General features: G+C 48.0%; 1 protein-coding gene across 1 annotated transcript in view; it reads left to right on the top strand.

Annotated features, from left to right (window-relative positions):
- Nucleotides 1–11491, top strand: part of LOC146343539 (uncharacterized) — a 42830-nt gene extending 31339 nt beyond the window's left edge. Inside the window, exon 4 of the mRNA XM_084859743.1 lies at nt 11364–11491. Within this exon, the coding sequence (XP_084715869.1) occupies nt 11364–11491 (128 nt within the window). The remainder of the gene's footprint in view (nt 1–11363) is intronic.
- Nucleotides 11492–22433: the final 10942 nt, after the last annotated feature.

Below are 22433 nucleotides of genomic sequence, written 5' to 3'. Positions count from 1 at the left end.
AAAGCAAGCTGCGGGACAAGGTAAGTCCCTTTCGTCCATCCCTAAAGGGAATGCAAATGGTGGCCGCTGTAGCCACTGCAATTTACATTTCCTTTTTTTTTGCTGTGATAGGCTACGTATATACTTACATAGCCTATCACGGCCTCCTCAGGGACGCAAATGGCATCCCTGCATTAGCCGTGATAGGCTACTTAAGTATTTACGTAGCCTATCATGGCTATAATGAAGAAGCGAATGGCAGCCACAGACGCGGCCACCATTCGCAAAGCAGCACGAACGGCAGCAGGTAGGTGTCCCGTTTCGCGTGCTTTTTGTGGGATGGGGGGGTGGGGGGCTTCGTTCTGCCATGGAATTCAGGGGGCCGAATGCACTGTCATTCAGCCTCACCGAGATCTGTGGCAGAATTCTCTGACATCCCTACAAAGAACAAGAACAAAGGATCAAATGGGGGTCTTCACTTGCTCATTCTTAGCTGGTGCTCTCTATTTTATAGTGTTTTATATTATTTTATACTTTCATATTTTAATATGTGCCTTGGAAATACATTGGGTAACCTGGGGGGGGTGGTGGATGCCCCTATAACTGTGGTCATGGATAGGGGGAGGTGTGGCATTGGGGGGTTAACAGGCCAATTGAGGAGAAGAAAGGGCTAAGTACTTTACAGCTATTCCCTCTTCTGGTTCGTCCCCCAAACAAATGGTTCCTGTTGGCCTTACTAGCTTGCCCTTGGTGCGGCTGTTGAATGCTAGCTCAGTCCAAAACAAAATATCCCTCATCTGTGATTGGATTGTGGATGCAGGGGCTGACCTGGTATGTCTTACTGAGACCTCAGCAGGGCAACTGGGAGGGGTTGGTCTCGCCCAGCTGTGCCCTACTGGGTAGTCGGGGCAGCACCAACACTGACTTGAGGGTCGGGGGTGCTGCTGCTGTGGTCTATAGGAATACGATCTCCCTCTCTAGGCTTCCTGATCATTTGAGTGCTGATCTTGAGTGTGTGTGCCTTGTTTTGGTTACCAAGCCTGCAGTATCCAGGGTGGCTCAGGACTTCATGGCCACCATGACAACCATGGGGCTATTTCAACATGTCATTGTCCCAACACGTAAAAGGACCCATGCTTGCTCTGGTTTTCTCAACTGGACAGAACAGAAGGATGGTGATCTGAAAGTGGGGGAATTAACATCTATTCCCTTGTCATGGTCAGATCACTTCCTATCAAGGTTTCACCTCTCAGTGGCCTCTGCAAAGGTGAGGGACCTATTAAAATGGTCTGCCCCAAGAGGCTAATGGATTCCAGAGAGCTCTGGGGGATTTTCCTGCTGGTATGCCTGGTGCTCCTCTTGAAGCCCAGGTCGCTCTGTGGAATGCACAGATGACTCACGCAATTGACGCAATTGTGCCCAAGCTCCCTCTCCCTCTGAGCAGAGCCCGGCCAGCTCCTTGGTATACACCTGAGCTGAGGGCAATGAAGCCAGAGGGGAGAAGATTAGAACACAGGTGGAGGAAAACATGTGCTGAGTCTGACCAAACACAGGTTAGCGCTCATTATCGAGCCTAATCTGTAGGGATGTATGAAAGTCACTTACCTTTTCGAAGGGTGACATTTGTGGGGGGGGGAGGCGCTCTGTCCCTCCCCCCGAAATTCTGGCCAGGGGGGAGGCGCTCTGTCCATCCCCCCTGAAATTCTGGCTGGCTGGCTCCGCTCTGCAGGGATTCTGCGGAGCTGCCGGCCGGCTCCGCCAGCGGCCAGACATCTGGCCTCTGGCTAGCAGGGATGCAAATGGCGGTGGCCGTAGCCGCCGCCGTTTGCGTCCTTGCAGTCAGCCATGATAGGCTACGTAAATGTTTACGTAGCCTATCACGGCTTAAAAGAAAAAAAATCCGCATGAACGCAAATGGCGGCGCCCATGGGCGCCGCCATTTGCGTTCCTTATTTCGGCACGTCTTAGTCTACGTAAACATTTACGTAGACTAAGATGGCGAAAATAAGGGGAACGCAAATAGCATAGCGTCTACGCTATTTGTGTTCCCCTTATTTTCGCCATCTTAGTCTATGTAAATGTTTACGTAGACTAAGACTTGCCGAAATAAGGAACGCAAATGGTGGCGCCCATGGGCACCGCCATTTGCGTACGCGCTTTTTTTTCCTTTTAAATCAGCCGTGATAGGCTACGTAAACATTTACGTAGCCTATCATGGTGTTTTTTAAAAATCTAGCTGTGATAGGCTACGTAAATCTTTACATAGCCTATCACTTTTTTTTGTGTGTGTTTTTTTTTAACTGGAAATGGTGGCAGCCGGTCAGAAGACCGGCCGCCACTGCCGCCGCCAAACCGCCACCAGAGCCACCACCGCCAGGAAGATCCGCCCAAGGTAAGTCCCATCCGGGGGGGGGGGGCAGACCATTCCAGCACCACTTTCGGGGAGCCGAATGCGCTGGCATTCGGCCTCCCTGAGATTCATGGCAAAATTCTCTGACATCCCTACTAATCTGTGGCAGTGAGGGTGGCAGAGAGAGCTTTATTTTCTACCACCATTGCATCTTCTCAGAGCTTATCCAAGTGGTTCATGGCCTGTTACACTCTGGGTCAGGGAGAGAAATGGTGGAACCCTTGGTAGCACACTGTGACAAGTTTGCATTGCACTTTGAAGACAAAGTCACTCAGATTTGTCATGAATTGGATACCACGATTAATGTAATTCCATTAGTAGAGGCATTCAGAGCACCAACTTGTTCCAGTTTTATTGGATGAGTTTCAGTTTTTCAGGGCCGAGGTGCTGGACAAGGTGCTTGGCCCAGTCTGGTCAATCACCTGTGTGCTGAACCTTTGCCCTTCATGGCTGATCATATTGAATAAGGAGGGGAGAAAGTGCAGAAAGGGGCAACTAAAATGACCAAGGGGCTGGAGCATCTCCCCTATGAGAGAAGATTAAAACAGCTGGGATTGCTTAGCTTGGAAAAAAGGAGGGTGAGGAGAGACATGGTAGAGGTCTACAAAATTATGGATGGTGTGGAGAACATGGATAGGGAGATATTTTCCTCCTTCTCTCAAAATACTAGAACCCAGTGGGGTCATCCTATGAAGCTGATTGGTGGGAGAGTCAGGACAGATCAAAGGAAGGACTTCTTCACACAGCATATAGTTAAACTATGGAATATTCTACCACAGCATGTTGCGACAGTCACCAATTTGAATGGCTTTAAAAGGAGGTTGGACATATTCCTGGAGGGAAAGGCTATCAATGGCTACTAGTCTTGATGGCCATGTGCTACCTCCAGTACCAGAGGCACTAAGCCTATGTACACCAGTTGCTGGGGAACATGGGTGGGAAGGTGCTGTTGAGCTCCTGTCCTGCTTGTAGGTTCCTGGTCAACAGCTGGTTGGCCACTGTGTGAACAGAATGCTGGACTTGAAGGACCCTTGGTCTGATCCAGCAGGGCTCTTTTTATGCTCTTATGGGATATCCGGCTGTGTCCAGGAGGTTTTAATTTCCTCCTTGAGAGAGGGAGTGTGCCGGCCTCTTTGAAAGTGGAGGTAATTAGGCCACTCCTGAAAAACCCTAACCTGGACCTGGGTGATAACAACTATAGGCTGATGACTGACATCCCCTTCCTGGGCAAGGCGCTTGAGAGGGTGGTTGCAGGACAATTCCAGGCACTCTCGGAGGAAACAGATTATCTGGATCCATTTCAATCAGGCTTCAGGCCTGGTTTTGGAATGGAAACTGCTTTGGTCATCCTATGGGATGTCCCTAGGGATGTCATGGATGCCTGATTGGGTCCGAGAGTCCATTGGGCTCCCCCCCCTCTACATCTGCACCCCCAGACCCTGGCCTTGCTTGCTACTGCTTGCGCCCTCCCAGATGCTACCTGCACTCACCTGGACCCAAGCTCCCACCATTTTGCTGAGGTCTTTTTACAAAAAAGAAGAAGATCTAATTAATTAAAAATGTGCATATTGAAATATGGCCACATTGGGGCTGGGAAAGCTTGGTCTAAGCAATATTAGAGGCATTTTTTTCCAAAATGTTGCCTTTAAAACTTATGCATTTTACATAACTATCTCTGTCTAATATTTTAATGTACATAATGCAAATTTATTCTGTGGGCACACTCCATGTCTGCTTCATGTTCCTGGTCTAGTTCCAAGAACATTCTTTAAACAAGTCCTCTAGAAAGCCTAAAATATTCTTCTTCTCAATTACTTTTGACTTTGAGATGCCTCTTAATTTCAAAGAATACTGAATTTAATTGGTCCACCTGTGTTTTAAATCTACTAGAAACATCCTAACATAGATGCTGTTCTGCTGAGTTTATACTTCTTCCTTCTTCAGAGGCTCCGCCTTCCATCAGAGCTGGTAAAGCATGAAGGGGGGGATCCATAAGCCTCTTGCACAATTCAATAGGGGGTAAAATAAACCTACATGTGGGAAGAGAAGGTTCTTGGTTTACACATGGGGGGCTCTCAGGGTTCCCAGTCACAAGGAGTGTATGCAAGGATTTTCTTTCTTTCTTTCTTTCTTTCTTTCTTTCTTTCATTATTCCATTCATATTCGTTTAAAGACTCTCATTTGTTACAGTCACTTTAATTTCATCATGAATTCTGTGAGTTTTGGATATTATTTTTCATGGCCCCCTCCCCTCCCCGCCAGTGATCTAAAATGGCATAGAATTTGGAGTCCTTTTACTGCCCTTCCATGGGAACACTATGGATGTGCAGACTAGCAAAACTTCAGCTCATCAAGGTTCTCCGAATTCTACTTTAACACCTGTCATGACTCATCTTGTCCATATCACATTGCAAGTGTTATTATTTGCACAGATTTTAGGTATGGACACATTTTTCTCCAATTGATTAACATGTATTTGCACATTTTTCAAAATTATGAATTTTTTCATGTGAATTCTTCAAATGTATGAATTTTTCAAACATTTTGTTTTGTTTTGTGAATTGCATCACAAGCCCTTAAATACACAGACTTCAACTGCAGAGTGCATTTGGGTCTGCGTTAGGTTCCGGGAGGTGAAAACAGCATATTCTGACAAAATGAATTGAAATGAATTCTTCATACATCACTTGGTACCACCACCTGTTAAATTTCAGACAAGTAAGAAAAAAAGGTACCTGTTTACAAGCAGTCAAAAAGGCACACATACAGATTCACAGAGATTAGGCTAAATATTAACTAATATATCAATGTAACTACAAAGTACAAATAACTAGCACAAGGATTAGGATAAGGAAGAGAAAACAGTGTGGGATGGATTCGATTTAGTGCTGTCCCAAACATTTCTTCTTAAGAAAGCCCAATGCATTTCAGCCCGGAATTCCTTTGGGGCCCTTTTTAGCAACTATAAAACAGACAATATAATTCTCACATAAAACAATGGGGGGGAAATAGATAAACGTATACATATTGCAGGATTGCCTATGTATACTTACCTTCTTTAAATTAGCCTTCAAACAACTCTGGAAGAAATGTCTCATATGTTCAATTACTAGTGAGTAGCATCATTATTGAAGGCAGCAGATTAAATATCTTACATACAAGTCTTTGCAATCTCTTATACAGGTGTTAGCAATGCCAAAGAGATTAGAAATCAGTGATCATCCTGAGTTAACTAACTTTAAGAAAGAGTTAAAGGAGTGTCAGCAAAGTAAGAAGCCTTCCACAAGGTCTTCAGCCCTCATCAAGCTGACCCAAGACCCTGTCACTGGCCATACGAGTGTGGCATAGATCTTGTTCCCAGTGCACATATTTCTGTAGGATGCTTGTACTCCCTTTCTGAATTTGAATTCACTGCCCTCTAAGAATTTTTGAAATGAACATGTGGTGGGGGTTCATCAGACCTTCAATGCCTCCAGCAGGGATATTTATCCTTTTTTTATAAAAATGGTGAGCTGCAGGTCTGTAATTACCATAGGGAACTAAACAAAATCACAATTCAGAACAAGTACCCATTGCCCCTTATCCAAGTATTAATTGACCAATTACAGTCCGCAGTGATTTATACCTAAATTGACTTCCAGGGAGCACACAATCTGGTACAGATTAAGGAAGGCAAAGAGTAGAAGGTGGCTTTCCAAAGCCTCTATAAGCACTCTTGAGTACACAGTCATGCATTTCAGCCTATATATACTGCCTCTTCGGTGTTCCAACAACTGATGAATGAGATCTTCCAGGAGGATGTGCTGGACTCCTTCATCATCATCTACTTGGATGACATCCTGTTATATTCAGACATGCCACAGCTTTACGCTAAACATGTACAGCTAATTCTGCTGCATCTCTTGAGACCATTCCTTATATGCTTAATTGGAAAAATGTGCCTTCCACTTGAATTGGGTCGAGTTCCTGGGACATATCATCGCTCCTCAAGGCATTCAGATGGACACCCATAAGGTCCATGCAGTGATGGAATGGCATACCCCAGAACTGTCAAAAATGTGTTACTGTTTCTGGGTTTCGCTAATTATTATTGCAGGCTCATCCCTCTGTTTTCAGCCCTAACACAAATCCTGACAGAAGTAGTGTGGGACAAACTGCCTCCCTCCTGCTAGATTCTTGAAGCACAAAAGGCATTTGGGAAACTCAAGGAACAAATTATCACAGTCCTGGTGTGGGTCTACCCTGACCCTACTAAACCCTTCATTGTGGAAACTGATGCTTTTAATGTGGCTATTGGAGCAATTGTGTATCAGAACTTCCGCATCCATGCACTTACTTCTCCCATACATTAAGCTCTGCTGAATTGAACCCTATGGGGAAAGGAGATATTGACCATTAAAAATGCCTTGAGGATTGGCCCCACTATCTCTAAAGAGCCCCAAACCCTATAACAGTAAGAAAAATCATCAGAATCCTGAACATAACCAACAAATCGCCAAAAAGCTCAACCAATGCCAGATTAGATGGTTCTTGTTCTTCATATGGTTTGCCTTAAATAATTTTCCACATAACTGCCAGGCCTATCCCTTCACTCAAAAGCCTAAATATACATAGGACCAGATGGAACTCCCCAGACAGGATTACTGCATCCCAGGAAATTTGCAGGCACTACTCAGGACCCAGATTTAGTAACTGTAATGTGTAAATCCCGGCAGAACGACCCCTATGTGTAAATCTAGATCCATATCCTGAACAAGGGGGACTATTCCCTTCTAAAAGGTAATCAAGATACAGATGGGGTGCTCTATATGTACTCCTGCCTCTATGTTCCAGCTTATAATGCCCATCTCTTAGTCCTTCGATTATGCCATGATGATGCCCCTTTGGCAGGGCATTTTGGATTGTACAAGACACTCCACCAGTTCTCCAGGGACCTTTGGTTGCCCCCATATCACTTGCATGTGAGACCTGTACACATGCCAAAGACCAAAGTCACCAGCCCGAGGGTGTGTTGCACCTGTTCTTAGGGTTGGCGGAGAATTTCTCCCTGAAACTTCGGGGGGCCGAGCGCCAACATGTTCGGCCCCCTGAACAAGTTTCAGGGAGAAATCCTCCGCACCCCCCCGCTCCCCGCACCCCCCCGGGACGGGACTTACCTTCGCCGAATGTCCCTCCCGGCAGCGGGTCCGGCCGGCAGTTCGGCGGGTGTTCGAGCGGGGCGGGAGCGGCAGCCGGTCTTTCGACCGGCTGCCGCCGCCACCATTGCAATAAAAGAAAAAAAAAACGCCCCCTGATAGGCTACGTGACGATTCACGTAGCCTATCATGGCTAGATTTGCAAAGTCAGCCGTGATAGGCTACGTCAATCGTCACGTAGCCTATCACGGGTGAATTAAAAAAAAAAAAAGAGTGTACGGATAATGGCGGCCCCCATAGGGAGCCGCCATTCCCGTTCCTTATTTGGTCACTGTAGTCTACGTAAACATTTACGTAGACTACAGCGACTAAATAAGGAACGCGAATGGTGGCTCCCTATCGGGGCCGGCATTAGCGTACACGCTTTTTTTTTTTTTTTAAAGTCACCCGTGATAGGCTACGTGACGATTGACGTAGCCTATCACGGCTGACTTTGCAGATCCCGCCCCTGACGAAGACCTGCCGAACCGCTGCCGGGACCCGCCGCCAGGAGCGACATTCGTGAAAGGTAAGTCCCATCCCAGGGGGGGCGCGGGGGGGAGTGGTGGAGAATTTCTCCCCGAACAACCTTCAGAGGACCGAATGCGTTGGCACTCGGCCCCCCGAAGTTTCAGGGAGAAATTCTCCCCCATCCCTAGCATGTCAGATAATTTCTCCACGAATCTCAGGGAGGCTGAATGCCAATGTATTTGGCCCCCCAAAATTGTTGGTGAAATTCTCCGCCACCCCCCCCACCCCCCGGGATGGGACGTACCTCTCTCGAATGTCCCTCTCGGCAGCAGGTCCCGGCTGGAGTTCGGCGGCGGTTCGGCGGGGGCGGGGGCAGCGGCCGGTCTTCTTCTGCCGCCGCCGCCGCCATTACAAAATAAAGTAAAAAAAATCCCCACAAACACCTGTGATAGGCTACGTAATGATTTACATAGCCTATCACGGCTAGATTCCCAAAGTCAGCCGTGATAGGCTACGTAAATCGTTACATAGCCTATCACGGGTGACTTTGAAGAAAAAAAAAAAGCTCGTACGCAAATGGCGGCGCCCATGGGCGCCACCATTTGTGTTCCTTATTTGGTCCCAGTAGTCTACGTAAAGATTTACGTAGACTACGGCGAAAATAAGGGCAACGCAAATAGCATTGCCCTTATTTTCGCTGTAGTCTACGTAAATCTTTACGTAGACTTTGTTGTTGTTGTTCAGTCGTTCAGTCGTGTCCGACTCTTTGTGACCCCATGGACCATAGCACGCCAGGCCTTCCTGTCCTGTGCTCTCTCCCGGAGCGTGCTCAAGTTCATATTCATTGCATCCGTGATGCTATCTAGCCATCTCATCCTCTGCCATCCCCTTCTCCTTTTGCCTTCAGTCTTTCCCAGCATCAGGGTCTTTTCCAGAGAGTTTTCTCTTCGCATTAGGTGGCCAAAATATTGGAGCTTCAGCTTCAGTATCTGTCCTTCCAATGAGCACTCAGGGTTGATTTCCTTTAGGATGGACTGATTTGACCTCCTTGCAGTCCAGGGGACTCGTAAGAGTCTTCTCCAGCACCACAGTTCGAAAGCATCAATTCTTCGGCGCTCAGCCTTCCTTATAGTCCAGCTCTCACAGCCATACATTACTACTGGGAAAACCATAGCTTTGATTAGATGGACCTTTGTCGGCAAGGTGATGTCTCTGCTTCTTACTATGCTGTCTAGGTTTGCCATAGCTTTCCTCCCAAGGAGCAAGCGTCTTTTAATTTCATGGCTACAGTCACCGTCTGTGGTGATCTTGGAGCCCAAGAAAGTAAAATCTGTCACTGCTTCCATTTCTTCCCCTTCTATATGCCAGGAAGTGATGGGGCCAGATGACATGATCTTCGTTTTTTTAATGTTGAGTTTCAAACCAGCTTTTGCACTCTCCTCTTTCACCCTCAACAAGAGGCTCTTGAGATCCTCTTCGCTTTCTGCCATTAGGGTGGTATCGTCTGCATATCGGAGGTTGTTGATAATTCTCCCAGCAATCTTAATTCCGACCTCTGATTCATCCAACCCGGCATTTCTCATCATTACCTGAAATCTATTCCTCACCTCCACTGTATATTTATCAGGGATATGATTTAGGTCATACCTGAACGGTTTAGTGGTTTTCCCGATGTTCTTCAATTTAAGCCGAAATTTTGCAAGAAGCAGCTCATGATCTGAGCCACAGTCAGCTCCAGGTCTTGTTCTGACTGACTGTATGGAGCTTCTCCATCTTTGGCTGCAAAGGACATAATCAATCTGATTTCGATATTGACCATCTGGTGACGTCCATGTGTAGAGTCGCCTCTTGTGCTGTTGGAAATGAGTGTTTGCTATGATCAGCATGTTCTCTTGGCAAAACTCTATTAGCTTTTGTCCTGCTTCATTTTGTACACCAAGGCCATGCCTGCCTGTTATCCTGGTGATTTCTTGACTTCCTACTTTAGCATTCCAATCCCCTATGATGAAGAGGACATCTTTTTTTGGTGTTAGTTCTAGAAGGTGTTGTAGGTCTTCATAGAACCGATCAACCTCAGCTTCTTCGGCCTCAGTGGTTGGGGCATAGACTTGAATTACTGTGATGTTGAATGGTTTGCCTTGGATTCGTACTGAGATCATTCTATCATTTTTAAGATTGTACCCCAGTACTGCTTTTCCCACCCTTTTGTTGACTATGAGTGCTACTCCATTTCTTCTAAGGGATTCTTGCCCACAATAGTAGATATGATGGTCACCTGAATTAAATTCGCCCATGCCTGTCCATTTTAGTTCGCTGATTCCCAAGATGTCGATGTTCAATCTTGCCATCTCATGTTTGACCACCTCCAGCTTACCTTGATTCGTTGAACTGACATTCCAGGTTCCTAAACAATATTGTTCTTTACAGCATCGGATTTTCTTTTCACCACCAGACACATCCACAGCTGAGTGTCCTTTCAGGTTTGGCCCAGCTGCTTCACTCTTTCTGGCGCTACTTGGAAATACCCTCTGCTCTTCCTCAGTAGCATATTGGACACCTTCCGACCTGAGGGGCTCATCTTCCGGCATCATATCTTTTAGCCTTGTGATACGTTCCATGGGGTTTTCTTGGCAAGAATACTGGAGTGGGTTGCCATTTCCTTCTCCAGTGGACCACATTTTGTCAGAACTCTCTGCCATGACCTGTCCGTCTTGGGTGGCCCTGCATGGCATAGCTTATGGCTTCACTGAGTTACGCAAGCCCCTTCGCCACAACAAGGCAGTGATCCATGAAGGGGCTTACGTAGACTACCGGGACCAAATAAGGAACGCAAATGGCGGCTCCCATGGGCGCCGCCATTTGTGTACGCGCTTTTTTTTTTTTCAAAGTCACCCGTGATAGGCTACGTAACGATTTACGTAGCCTATCACAGCTGACTTTGGGAATCTAGCCGTGATAGGCTACGTAAATCGTTACGTAGCCTATCACGGGTGGTGTTTTTTTTCACTTTTGTATTTCGCGGCCGGGGAGACAGGGCGCTTTTCCCCGGCCTGAATTTCGGCCGGGCGAGGCGGGGCACCTCCCCCCCCAGCCTGAATTTCGGCTGGGCGAGGCGGGGTGCCTCCCCCCTGGCCTGAACTTCGGAGGGAGAACCGAAGCGCCTCCCCCCCACCACGAAGCAAGCTGCGGGACCAGGTAAGTGCCTTTCATACATCCCTAAGGCCGACTGCAGCAAGAAGTGCTTCCCCTGGGTGCCAGCCCTCGCCATACCGTTGGGAACCTGTGCTGCCAGTGCGGCATCTCCCCTGTGCCTGCCCCCTTTTCCTAAGTGTTGTCCCATGCTAGTAAACATGGAGTATCTGGTAGCAACCAATCAGGGTATGAGCTGGATGCAGAAGTTGTGGTGATGAAGAGGCAGTATCCTGCGCCTGTCCAAGCAATGCCCTCCTTCCCCTGAACCACAGTTCTCTAGTGGCAATGCAAGCATGCAGTTGTCTCCCTCCCAGAAATGATTGAGATGGGTGGTGTTCCCCCATCAGTATTTTAGACTAGCTTTACCTGCTTCTCCGCTGCTACCTGTAGAGTATACATATATTCAGTCTTTACTTTCTCCAAGGACAGGTGCCTAGAGGACTTTTTATGGCCTGAACCCATCTGGGGCCTGTCTTCATGGGTGATTTGCTGTAGATTAGGACTGTTTGGAGGTCCTTTGCAGCACATGACATCATGGCCCATCTGCAGCCATGCCAGAGTATACCTGTGGGGAAGCCACTTTTTTGCTCTGTTGTTTTTATTTTTACTCTGTTGTTTTTCTTTAATTTGGCTCCCCTGCAGTTCAGCTGCTGTGTGCTCATCCCTCCGGTTCATATGGTATGATTGGGCATTCCTACGGGGGTGTCTTCACCTGGCTGTGACCTCGGTAACCTAGGTAACTAGCTGGCCTTTCCAACTCATTGAAGTGCTAGCGTGCTCTTCCATGCCTCCAGAATCACTCTGTACTTCCTTTCCACCAGTGGGAGTAACTAGCCTCCGTTTCCCCATAAGAGTCATCACTGATGGTCTCTGATGCTTGTGTTACTTTGCTGCTTCTCTGCACGGAGGGAAACGGCTGGCTGGGCTTGCCTCCTTCTGCTAATACTGCCGCTGCCACCACTGCCACTGCTGCTGGTGCCTCCTCTCCTTCCACTCCTGCATTCTTTAGTTTTCACTGTAGGCTCCTGTTCCTGGCTGCCTCCTCTCACTAGATAGCTAGTACTTGAAGCAGCACAGCTCTGTTTTTTTCAAGGAGAAAAAGACGCTACAGATTCTCAATGGGGGGAGAGCAGGCAACAAAGACTGTGCAGACTGCGAATGGATGAAGCAGCTAGATCACTGTATTTAGTCCCTGGAAAAGGAGAAAGGGGATGGGAGATCTAACTCCCTGACCATTGCTGGAATGGGGCAAAATTGCACTGGTGGGGTGCTCTCATGGGGAGCCTTCAGATGCTGTCAGGGATAATAACATGGTAGCCAGGAGGAGCCTGCACAAGGGTGGGAAACAAGCCTGTCATTGGTTGAGCAGCACCTGCTGGGTTGATGACATTCAGTTCTACTTCCCCTAGCCAGCCCGGCAGTATATTGCTTTCAAGCTCTGTGTGACCCGTGAAAAGCGGATTTTTAAGGTACGGTATACTTGGCTTTTCTTGCGTTGTGTCGTGTCTCCCCGATGGACCAAAGTGATTCCATGAAAAAATCCAGATAATGCTCCAACATGCTTCTCATTCTGTTGTCGTGAAGATTTGTGCACCACCCCACCCCCCGCTCCAGGAGAGAGACTATCAAGCTCGTATTTGGGAAACCTTGATCTGTGACATCACAATAGTCCTTCTCATGCCTTGTAACATATACATCAACAAGATCTGAAAGACAAGGTAGATATCAGAAGTATAGGAGACAAGTGTTGGTAGATATACAAGACGAATTTATTGCAACAGAAAGTGGGCCACGACGTACTGTACTTCCTCATCTTATTTCTGTGGCCATCTAAGTGCTGCAGGTTATAAAATAAGGTCTTTTTTCCAGCTTCAAGGACAGAAATTGGATAAGGGGTTTTTGCATGCTGATCAGAGAGCTGAACCTTTCTGTGCCCCAGTTCTATAACCTAGATGTCTGACTGTGGCTTCTGCCTTAAAAAGTGGGGGGTTGATCCATTGTTTTTATTTTTACGTAGAGATTGGGAAATCCAGTTCCAAAAGCGTTAAGGGTTTTAACTTGACCACCTTTTATCAGGTGTCTTCTTACAAAGGGTCCTATATCGATCACTGCAAAGAGGGTTCGCCCAACAGTGTTGTGGTGTGCTGCACTCTTTCATTAATAGAACACAGGTTCCGGCTGCATATCTGGATGGGTAAGCGGAATGCCAGTATCTGAAAACAAAGCACAGCACTAAATCAATCAATCAAAAGTAATAATTTCAGACTGCACATTTATTTTCGTCTGTACCTCTAGCATCAGTTCATTTTTTTTCTCTCGGGCTTACCACCCACACATATTTGCAACAGATTTAATATTTTGACAACTCTTTCCATAAGTAGAAAACTCTTTATGGGCGCAGTTCCCCCACTCTCCACTTTTTTTTGGGGGGTGTACTGTGACATATTTCTCATTAAAACCTAGAAAGGATGAATGTGTCAGTCTGAAAAGAACACCCTTTCAGTCTTAGTGTCTGAATCATGCCCAGCATTTGAAGAAGATGGTTTCTGAGAGGAATCAGGCAGGCAGAGGCACATGCTTCATCTGAATATGGCAGCCCTATTTGCCTTTCATGGATAGTAGCCACCTATTCTAAACTGATTTATCCAAAAACAAACAAACAAACAAACAAACAAAACCCTTTTCTAAAGGCATCTAAGCAAGAATGAAGTAGTTGTAGTGCTATGCCAAAGACTTCTTCCTCCTTTTTTGACCATTTCCATTCAATTTGATGGAAAATAAATTGCTTCCAAAAGATCTTTCAAAGAAGAAGAACATTTAGTGAAATGTTCACGTGTGGTGTGCGGGCTTTTTGCACTTCCCTAGTGGTGAGGTCATCGAGGAGTTTGTGTGAGTGCCCTGTCTCTCATTATGCGGTCATCTCTCCAGCACTCTTGCTTGGCTTCACGTGCTTCACTGAAGGCCCAGGGGAAGACATCACGAGCTAACTCACCCCATGGTGTTTGTTCAGGTCACACAGCACGGGCAGCCAGGGAGGCTGCAGTGCGATGGAGAGATGTGGAATAGAAAAAAAGCAGCACACAGCCCCCTTAGCTCCCTCACAACAATAAGCTCAAAAACACCACCACAAGAAATTCTCAAGTGCCATGGGAACGAGACTCAAAAACCATTGAGTGTACACTGTCTAGGAGGCATAGGATTGCTCCCTTACTTTAAAATATCCCAGTCTACCTTTTCTGTCCTTTGCTTGTTCAGTACATAAACATTAACCTTCCCAGCAGGCAATTTTCCAAGCAGATACCCATGGCAAATGAGGCAGCCATTTTTTTGAAACATTGTATGATGGGAAAACAAATGACAGTCGCAATGAAAACAAGGCCTAGAAAGAATACAGGTTCCCACTTTAGTTTTTCTTGCCTCACCTCATTCTGTAACTCCCCCCATCTCAATTCTCAAGCGTTACTTTGCCCACACTTTCATTCTTACTTTCTCTGTGTGTATACACACACACTACAGTAATTTCATTTCCTTGTTCTTGGCTCCCCTCCACACACACACATCCTTCCCTTCTCAATTCCTGTATTCCTTCCCTTCCCATTTTTTATCTCTTCTCCCTAAAAAAAGCCCAAACCCTTTTCTTTTCTGTTAAGATTATATATAGTCTCTCCCCCCCCCCCGCACCTTTGCTTGTAGGTATTTCAGTGTTTTCTATTATTATTATTATTATTATTATTATTATTATTATTATTAACCCGCCTTTTTCCCAATACTGGGACTCAAGGCAGCTTGACAACATTAAAAACTTAGATCATAGAATAGTAGGGTTGGAAAGGGCCTATAAGTCCGTCGAGTGCTACTCCCTGCCCAATGCAGGAATCCAAGTCAGAGGATCCCTGACAGGTGGCTGTCCAGCCTCATCTTGGCCTCCAGCGTGGGAGAGCCCACCACGTCCCTAGGTCATTGGTGCCATTGTCGTATTGCTCTAACAGTCAGGAAGTTTTTCCTGATGTTCAGCCGGAATCTGGCTTCCTGGAACTTGAGCCCATTGTTCTGTGTCCTGCACTCTGGGATGATCGAGAAGAGATGCTGGCCTTCCTCACTGTGACAGCCTTTCAAGTACTTGAAGAGCGCTATCCTGTCTCCCCTCAGTCTTCTCTTCTCAAGGCTGAACATGCGCAGTTCTTTCAGTCTCTCTTCATAGGGCTTTGTTTCCAGTCTCCTGATCATCTTGGTTGCCCTCCTCTGAACCCTCTCCAGCTTGTCTGCATCCTTCTTAAAAAGTACTGGACACAGTACTCCAGATGAGGCCTCACCAGTGCTGAGTAGAGGGGAACTAATACTTCATGGGATTTGGAAGCTATGCTTCCATTAATGCAGCACAAAAGAGCATTTGCCTTTTTTGCAGCCACATCACTTGAGGCACAGAACGGTCACCTGAGGCACAGGTGAACTCAGTGGCATGGAGCACTTTTTATCAGCTTAGGCTGGTATACCAACTACGCCCTTATCTGGGCAGAGACAGCCTAGCTACAGTTATCCATGCTCTGATAACTTCTTGTCTGGGTTACTGCAATGCGTTATACGTGGGGCTGCCTTTGAAAATGGTCCGGAAACTTCAGCTGGTCCAAAATAGGGCAGCAGGACTGTTAACAGGGACTGGCCCTCGAGCTCATATTACGTCAGTACTTTTCCAGCTGCACTGGCTGCCAGTCCATTTCCAGGCCCGATTCAAAGTGCTGGTATTAACATTTAAAGCCCTTAATGGCTTGGGGCCAGGTTACCTGAAGGATCGCCTCCTCCCATATGTGCCTGCCCGGACCTTAAGATCATCCTCAGCGGCCCTTCTCCGTGAGCCCTTGCCAAAGGAAGTGAGGCGGGTGGCTACTAGGAGGAGGGCTTTTTCTGCTGTGGCACCCCGGCTGTGGAATGAGCTCCCTAGTGAGGTTTGCCTTGCACCTACATTGTATTCCTTTCAATGCCAGGTGAAGACCTTTTTATTTTCCCAGGCATTTTAGCATTTTAGCTTTCTAGACTTTTAGCTTTGCTGTTTTAAATCTGTATTTTGAATCCCTGCACTGCTGCTAGGTTATATTCTGATTTTATTCTGGTTGTATTGTTTACTATGGTTTTAATGTTTTGTATATTTTGTATTATTTTACTGTGCGCTCTTTGGTTTTAACTTTTGTGAACCTCCCAGAGAGCTCTGGCTACTGGGCGGTATAGAAATGAAACAAATAAACAAACAAACAAACAAATAAGTAAATAAACCACATTGTTGGCTCATCTTCTGCTTGTGAACTACAATTCCAAGACCTTTCTCACTTGTAGTAGGGGTGTATGAAACCCCACTTACCTGGCTCCACCGGGCTCCGCAGCTGGGGGGAGGTGCTCCATCCCTCCCCCCACAATCCTCGCTTGGGGGGGAGGCACTCCGTAATCACGAGTAATCACGGCTTTGAGTAATCACGGCATTGTTTTCAAGGTGCTTACAGATGGATTGCTTTATCATCTGCTCCAGAATTTTCCCAGGGATTGATGTCAGACTGACTGGTCTGTAGTTCCCAGGTTCCTCCTTTTTGCCCTTTATGAAGATAGGGACAACATTAGCCCTCCTCCAGTCATCTGGCCCTTCACCCATCCTCCATGATTTCTCAAAGAGAATAGACAGCGGTTCTGAGAGTTCTTCTGCCAGTTCCTTTATTACTCTAGAATGCAGTTCATCTGGCCCTGGAGATTTGAACTCATTCAAAGTAATGAGGTGCTCCTTGCCCAAATGCCCATCCATCTCAAGCTGCAACCCTGCCCCTTCAGACTGTACTTCACCTTTGCCAGCGGAGTCATAGACCCTCTTTTGAGAGAAGACTCAGCCAAAGCAGGAATTGAGCACTTCTGCCTTTTCTTTGTCATCTCATCTATTATCATTTTGCCATCCTTATTTAATAGCTGAGCCACCATTTCTTTCCTCTGTCTTCTACTATGCACGTAGCTGAAGAAAGCCTTTTTGTTGCTTTTAGCATCCCTCACTAACCTCAGCTCGTTCTCAGTTTTAGGCTAGCCTTCCTGACACCATCCTTGCAATTCTGTGCTACCTGCCTGTACTCTTCCTTTGTAGCTTGGCCTTCCTCCCACTCCCTATATGTATTGTTGTTTGTTTGTTTTCAGGTCATCCTTAAGCTTTTTGTGAAGCCACATTGGCTTATTCTGTTGTCTTCCACCTTTTCTTCTTGTTGGAATGGTTTGTAATTGTGCCTTGAGAATTTCCTTTTTTAAAAACTCCCACCCATCTTGGACTCCTTTTCTCACTAGAGTCGCTTGCCTTGGGACCTTACTTATCATTGTTCTGAGTTTATTAAAATTGGCTTTCCTAAAATCCAGGGTACGCATTTGGCTTCACTTTCTTTTTGGTTCCTTTAGAACCAAGAACTCAAGTATAACATGGTCACTTTCTCCCAGATTTCCTGTAACTGCTACTTTATCCACTAAGTCATCTCTTTTGGTTAGGATCAAGTGAAAGATAGCCAATCCTCTAGTTCCTTCCTCTACTTTCTGTAGGAGGAAGTTATCAGCAGCTTGTACAATTAAAACCAATAAATAGAAATATACAAAAGTTAAAAATATAATTAAATCATCAATAATATTAGAATTATGTAAAATATCAAAATGTTAAAAGACAACAAGAAATGTTAAAAGACAACAACCATAGTATTCATCCATCATATTCTCACAAGCCCGGACTAGGGATGTACGAAAGTCACTTACCTGGTCTCGCAGCTTGCTTCACGGTGGGGGGGAGGCGCTTCGCTTCTCCCCCCAAAGTTCAGGCCGGGAGGGGGAGGCTTCCCGCCTCGCCCGGCCGAAATTCAGGCCGGGGAGAAGCGCCCCGTCTCCCCGGCCGCGAACTTCAAAAGAAAAGTAAAAAAAAAAAAAAAAGCCCCGTGATAGGCTACGTAATGATTAACGTAGCCTATCACGGCTAGATCTGCAAAGTCAGCCGTGATAGGCTACGTAAATTGTCACGTAGCCTATCACGGGTGACTTAAAAAAAAAAAAAGCGCGTATGCAAATGGCGGCCCCCATAGGGAGCCGCCATTCGCGTTCCTTATTTGGTCCCTGTAGTCTACGTAAAGATTTACGTAGACTACGGCGAAAATAAGGGCAACGAGCCTATCACAGGGGCGTTTTTTTTTTTTTTACTTTTCTTGTAATGGCGGCAGCGGCAGCCGGTCGAAAGACCGGCTGCGCCCCCGCCCCTGACGAAGACCTGCCGAACCGCCACCGGGACCCGCTGCCGGGAGCGACATTCGTGAAAGGTAAGTCCCATCCCGGGGGGGGGCGGGGGCGGAGAATTTCTCCCCGAACCTTCGGAGGACCGAATGTGTTGGCACTCGGCCCCCTGAAGTTTCAGGGAGAAATTCTCCCCCATCCCTAGTCCGGACTAGCTATCCCCAAAGGCCTGCCAGAACAAAAAAGTTTTTACATGCCTGCGAAAGCATATCAAGTAGGGTGCCACTCTTGTCTCCCTAGGAAGGGAGTTCCAGGGCCTTGGGGCAGCCACCGAGAAGGCCCTCTCCCACTTTCCCACCAGACGTGCCTATGATGTTGGTCGGACAGTGAGAAGGGCCTCCCCTGACGATCTCAGGGCACGAGTAGGCTCATAGGGGAGAATATGGTCTTTCAGATAACCTGAACCCAAGCCATATAGGGCTTTATAGGACATGACCAGCACTTTGAATTGTACCCAGAAACAGACTGGAAGCCAGTGAAGCTGTTTTAGCAGGGGAGTTGTATGCTCCCTGTAGCCAGCCCCAGTCAGCAGTCTGGCAGCAGCTCTTTGAACCAGCTGAAGTTTCTAAGCACTCTTCTGAGGCAGCACCACGTAGAGCGCATTGCAGTAATCCAAACGGGATGTAGCTAAGGCATGTGTCACCGTGGCCAAGTCAGGCATCTCAAGGCACAGGTGCAGCTGGTGCACTAGCTTTAATTGTGCAAATGCACTCCTGGCCACCGCTGAAACCTGGGCCTCCAGGCTCAGGGCTGGATCCAGAAGTGCCTTCAGGGGGAGTGTAACCCCATCCAGCACAAGCTGGATCCCTGTTCCCTGATGTACCTTTCGACTGAACAGGAGCACCTCTGTCTTGTCTGGATTAAGCTTCAATTTGTTTGCCCTCATCCAGTCCATTACTGCCGACAGACACCAGTTCAGCACCCAACAGCTTCCTTGGAATTAGCTGGAAAGGAAAAGTAGAGATGGGTGTCATCAGCGTACTGGTGACACCAAACCCCAAAACTCCAGACAACCTCTCCCAGTGGTTTCATGTATATATTAAATAGCATGGGGGACAAAACATAACCCTGAGGAACTCCACAGGCCAATGACGAGGGAGTCAAACAGAAGTCCCCCAGCACCACCTTCTGGGTCTGCCCCTCCAAGAAGGAATGGAACCACTGCAAAACAGTGCCTCCAAGTCCCATCCTAGCAAGGCGGCCCAGAAGGATACCATGGTCGATGGCATCGAAAGCACTGAGAGGTCCAGCAGAACCAACAGGGACACACTCCCCCTGTCTAGTTCCCAGCATAGGTCATCCACGAAGGCAACCAAAGCTGTTTCTGTCCCATAACTGGGTCTGAAGCCAGATTGAAATGGATCTAGATAATCTGTCTCATCCAGGAATCCCTGGAATTGGGAGACCGCCTGTCAGATTTCCCTTTGCCCCCACTGTAGGGATGTACAAATGTCACTTACCGTTTTGTGGCATCCACAGTGGGGGGCAGGAGCTCCGTCCCTCCCCCTGAATTCCTCACCGGCCAGTTCTGCTCCATGGCGACTCCACGGAGCCACCGGCCGGGGCCGTACAGAACGACATCCAGCCGCTGCTGGGCTGTGCAGAGACACAAATGGCAGCCGCCGTAGCGGCCGCCATTTGCATTCCTGCTTTTTGCCGTGATAGGCTATGTAAGTATTTACGTAGTAGGGATGTACGAAAGGGACTTACCTTGTCCCGCAGCTTTTTTCGCATAGGGGGAGGTGCTTCGCTTCTCCCCCCGAAGTTCAGGTGAGGGGGGGGAGGCGCCCCGCCTCGTCCGGCCGAAATTCAGGCCGGGGAGAAGTGCCCCGTCTCCCCGGCCACGAAACAAAAGTGAAAAAACAAACCAACCTGTGATAGGCTACGTGACGATTTATTTTGTAATGGTGGCAGTGGCAGCCGGTCGGGAGACCGGCCGCCACCCCCGCCCCCGCCGAAACGCCGCCAAAACGGCGCTGGGACCCGCCGCCGAGAGGGACATTTGCTGAAGGTAAGTCCCATTCTGGGGGGTGGGCGGGGGGCCGGCGGAGAATTTCCCCAACACTTTCGGGGGGCTGAATGCCTCGGCGCTCGGCCTCCCGAAGATTTGTGGAGAAATTCTCCGCCATCCCTATTACGTAGCCTATTGCGGCCTCTGCAGGGACGCAAATGGCATCCCTGCGTTAGCCATGATAGGCTATGTAAATACTTACATAGCCTATCGTGGCATTCGTGGGGAGGCAAATGGTGGCTGCAGATGTGGCTGCCATTCGCAAAGCACCGGCAAACGGCAGCAGATAAGCTCCGTTCCGTGCGCATTTTGTGGGGGGTGGGGGCTTCACTCCGCCACGGATTCCATGGGGCCGAATGCACTGGCATTCGGCCTCCCTGAAATCCGTGGTGAAATTCTCCACCATCCCTACCCCACTGATCTTCAAACACTACTAGGGATGTACGAAAGTCACTTACGTTTTCGCGGAATTGATTCACGGTGGGGGGGAGGTGCTCCGTCCCTCCCCCCAGAATCCTTGACAGGGGAGGGAGGCGATGCGGTCCTCCCCCCCGGAATCCTGCCTGGCCAGCTCGGCTCCGCGGAGCAGCCAGCCAGGGCCGTCCGCAACTGGACTTCTGGCCACAGACAGGCTGCTGCGGACACAAATGGCGGCCGCTGTAGCAGCTGCCATTTGCATCCAACCAGGCTGCCATGATAGGCTATGTAAGTATTTACGTAGCCTATCACAGCTAGGAAAAAAAAAACAGCGTACGCAAATGGCGGTGGCTATGGCGGCTGCCATTTGCGTTCCCTATTTTTTGCCATTTTAGCTTATGTAAATATTTACGTAGGCTAAAACAGCGAAAAATAAGGAACGCAAATGGTGGCCGCTCTAGCTGCCGCCATTTGCGTACACTTTTTTTTTTTCTTGGCTTGCCATGATAGGCTACGTAAATACTTACATAGCCTATCACAGCAAAGACCAGGATGCAAATGGCGGCCGCAGCAGCCGGTCGAAAGACCAGCCGCTGCCGCCGGAGCTGCCGCCGTCCGGAACATCCGCCCTAGGTAAGCTTCATCCCGGGGGGAATCTGAGGGGGGGAGCATGGGGGCAGGCCATTCCACCAAGGATTTCAGGGGGGCAAATGCCAGTGCATTCGGCCTCACTGAAATCTGTGGCGGAATTCTCCACCATCCCTATCAAACACTGAATGAAATACAGACAAGAGGCTTCAATCTACAGCTTTTAATTCCATTACCACAAAAGGTCATACAGATGCAAATTCTCAGTGACTGTTTGAAAGAAAAGGCGGGCTCACTGCCTAACTTAAGGGGTGGTTAGAGGTCTTTCTTTCTCTCTCTCTCTCTCTCTCTCTCTCTCTCTTGTGAGGCTTCTAAGCACCACTGTTCACACAGGGCCAATTGGGAAGACCTCCTGAGTTCTGCCCCAGCCTTTTCCCTCTTGGCTCTGCGTCTGCACCTTGCATCTATCAATTCAGATTCGCCAAATAACGCCTCTCCCTGTTTGCTATCTCTAATGGGTGGTGAAGAGGGACCTTCCTCCAGCTGCACCTGTGAAACCTGAGGAGCCTGCCTTGCCTAGAATAGCCTGGGAACATTCCTCCCCTATGTCTGGCAGCTCCTCTTCAGACTCTGAACTGCTCTCCCACTCTCTGCGCTCAGAAGCGCCCCTGACACCGCCACGCACTCCAATATCTTGCCCAGAAATGGAATATTAGAGACTGGCCAGTAATTATCCAAGGAGGCGGGTGCAGGCAGCAGCAGCAGCACTCTTGCCAAAGGAGCAGCGTCTCCTTCTGCAGGGGAAGAGGGGAGCCCGCTGATGGACGTCACGTCAGAGGCGCCTGATGTCCTCAGCGTGGTGGAGGGTGAGGAGGAGCAGATCCTCCAGGGTGTGGGGGAGGACAAG

This window comes from Heloderma suspectum, chromosome 5, assembly GCF_057233095.1.
Source record: "Heloderma suspectum isolate Gila_16-S chromosome 5, 16-S_ref, whole genome shotgun sequence".
Classification (NCBI taxonomy): Eukaryota; Metazoa; Chordata; class Lepidosauria; order Squamata; family Helodermatidae; genus Heloderma; species Heloderma suspectum.
This window is presented reverse-complemented; position numbering and strand designations above follow the sequence as displayed.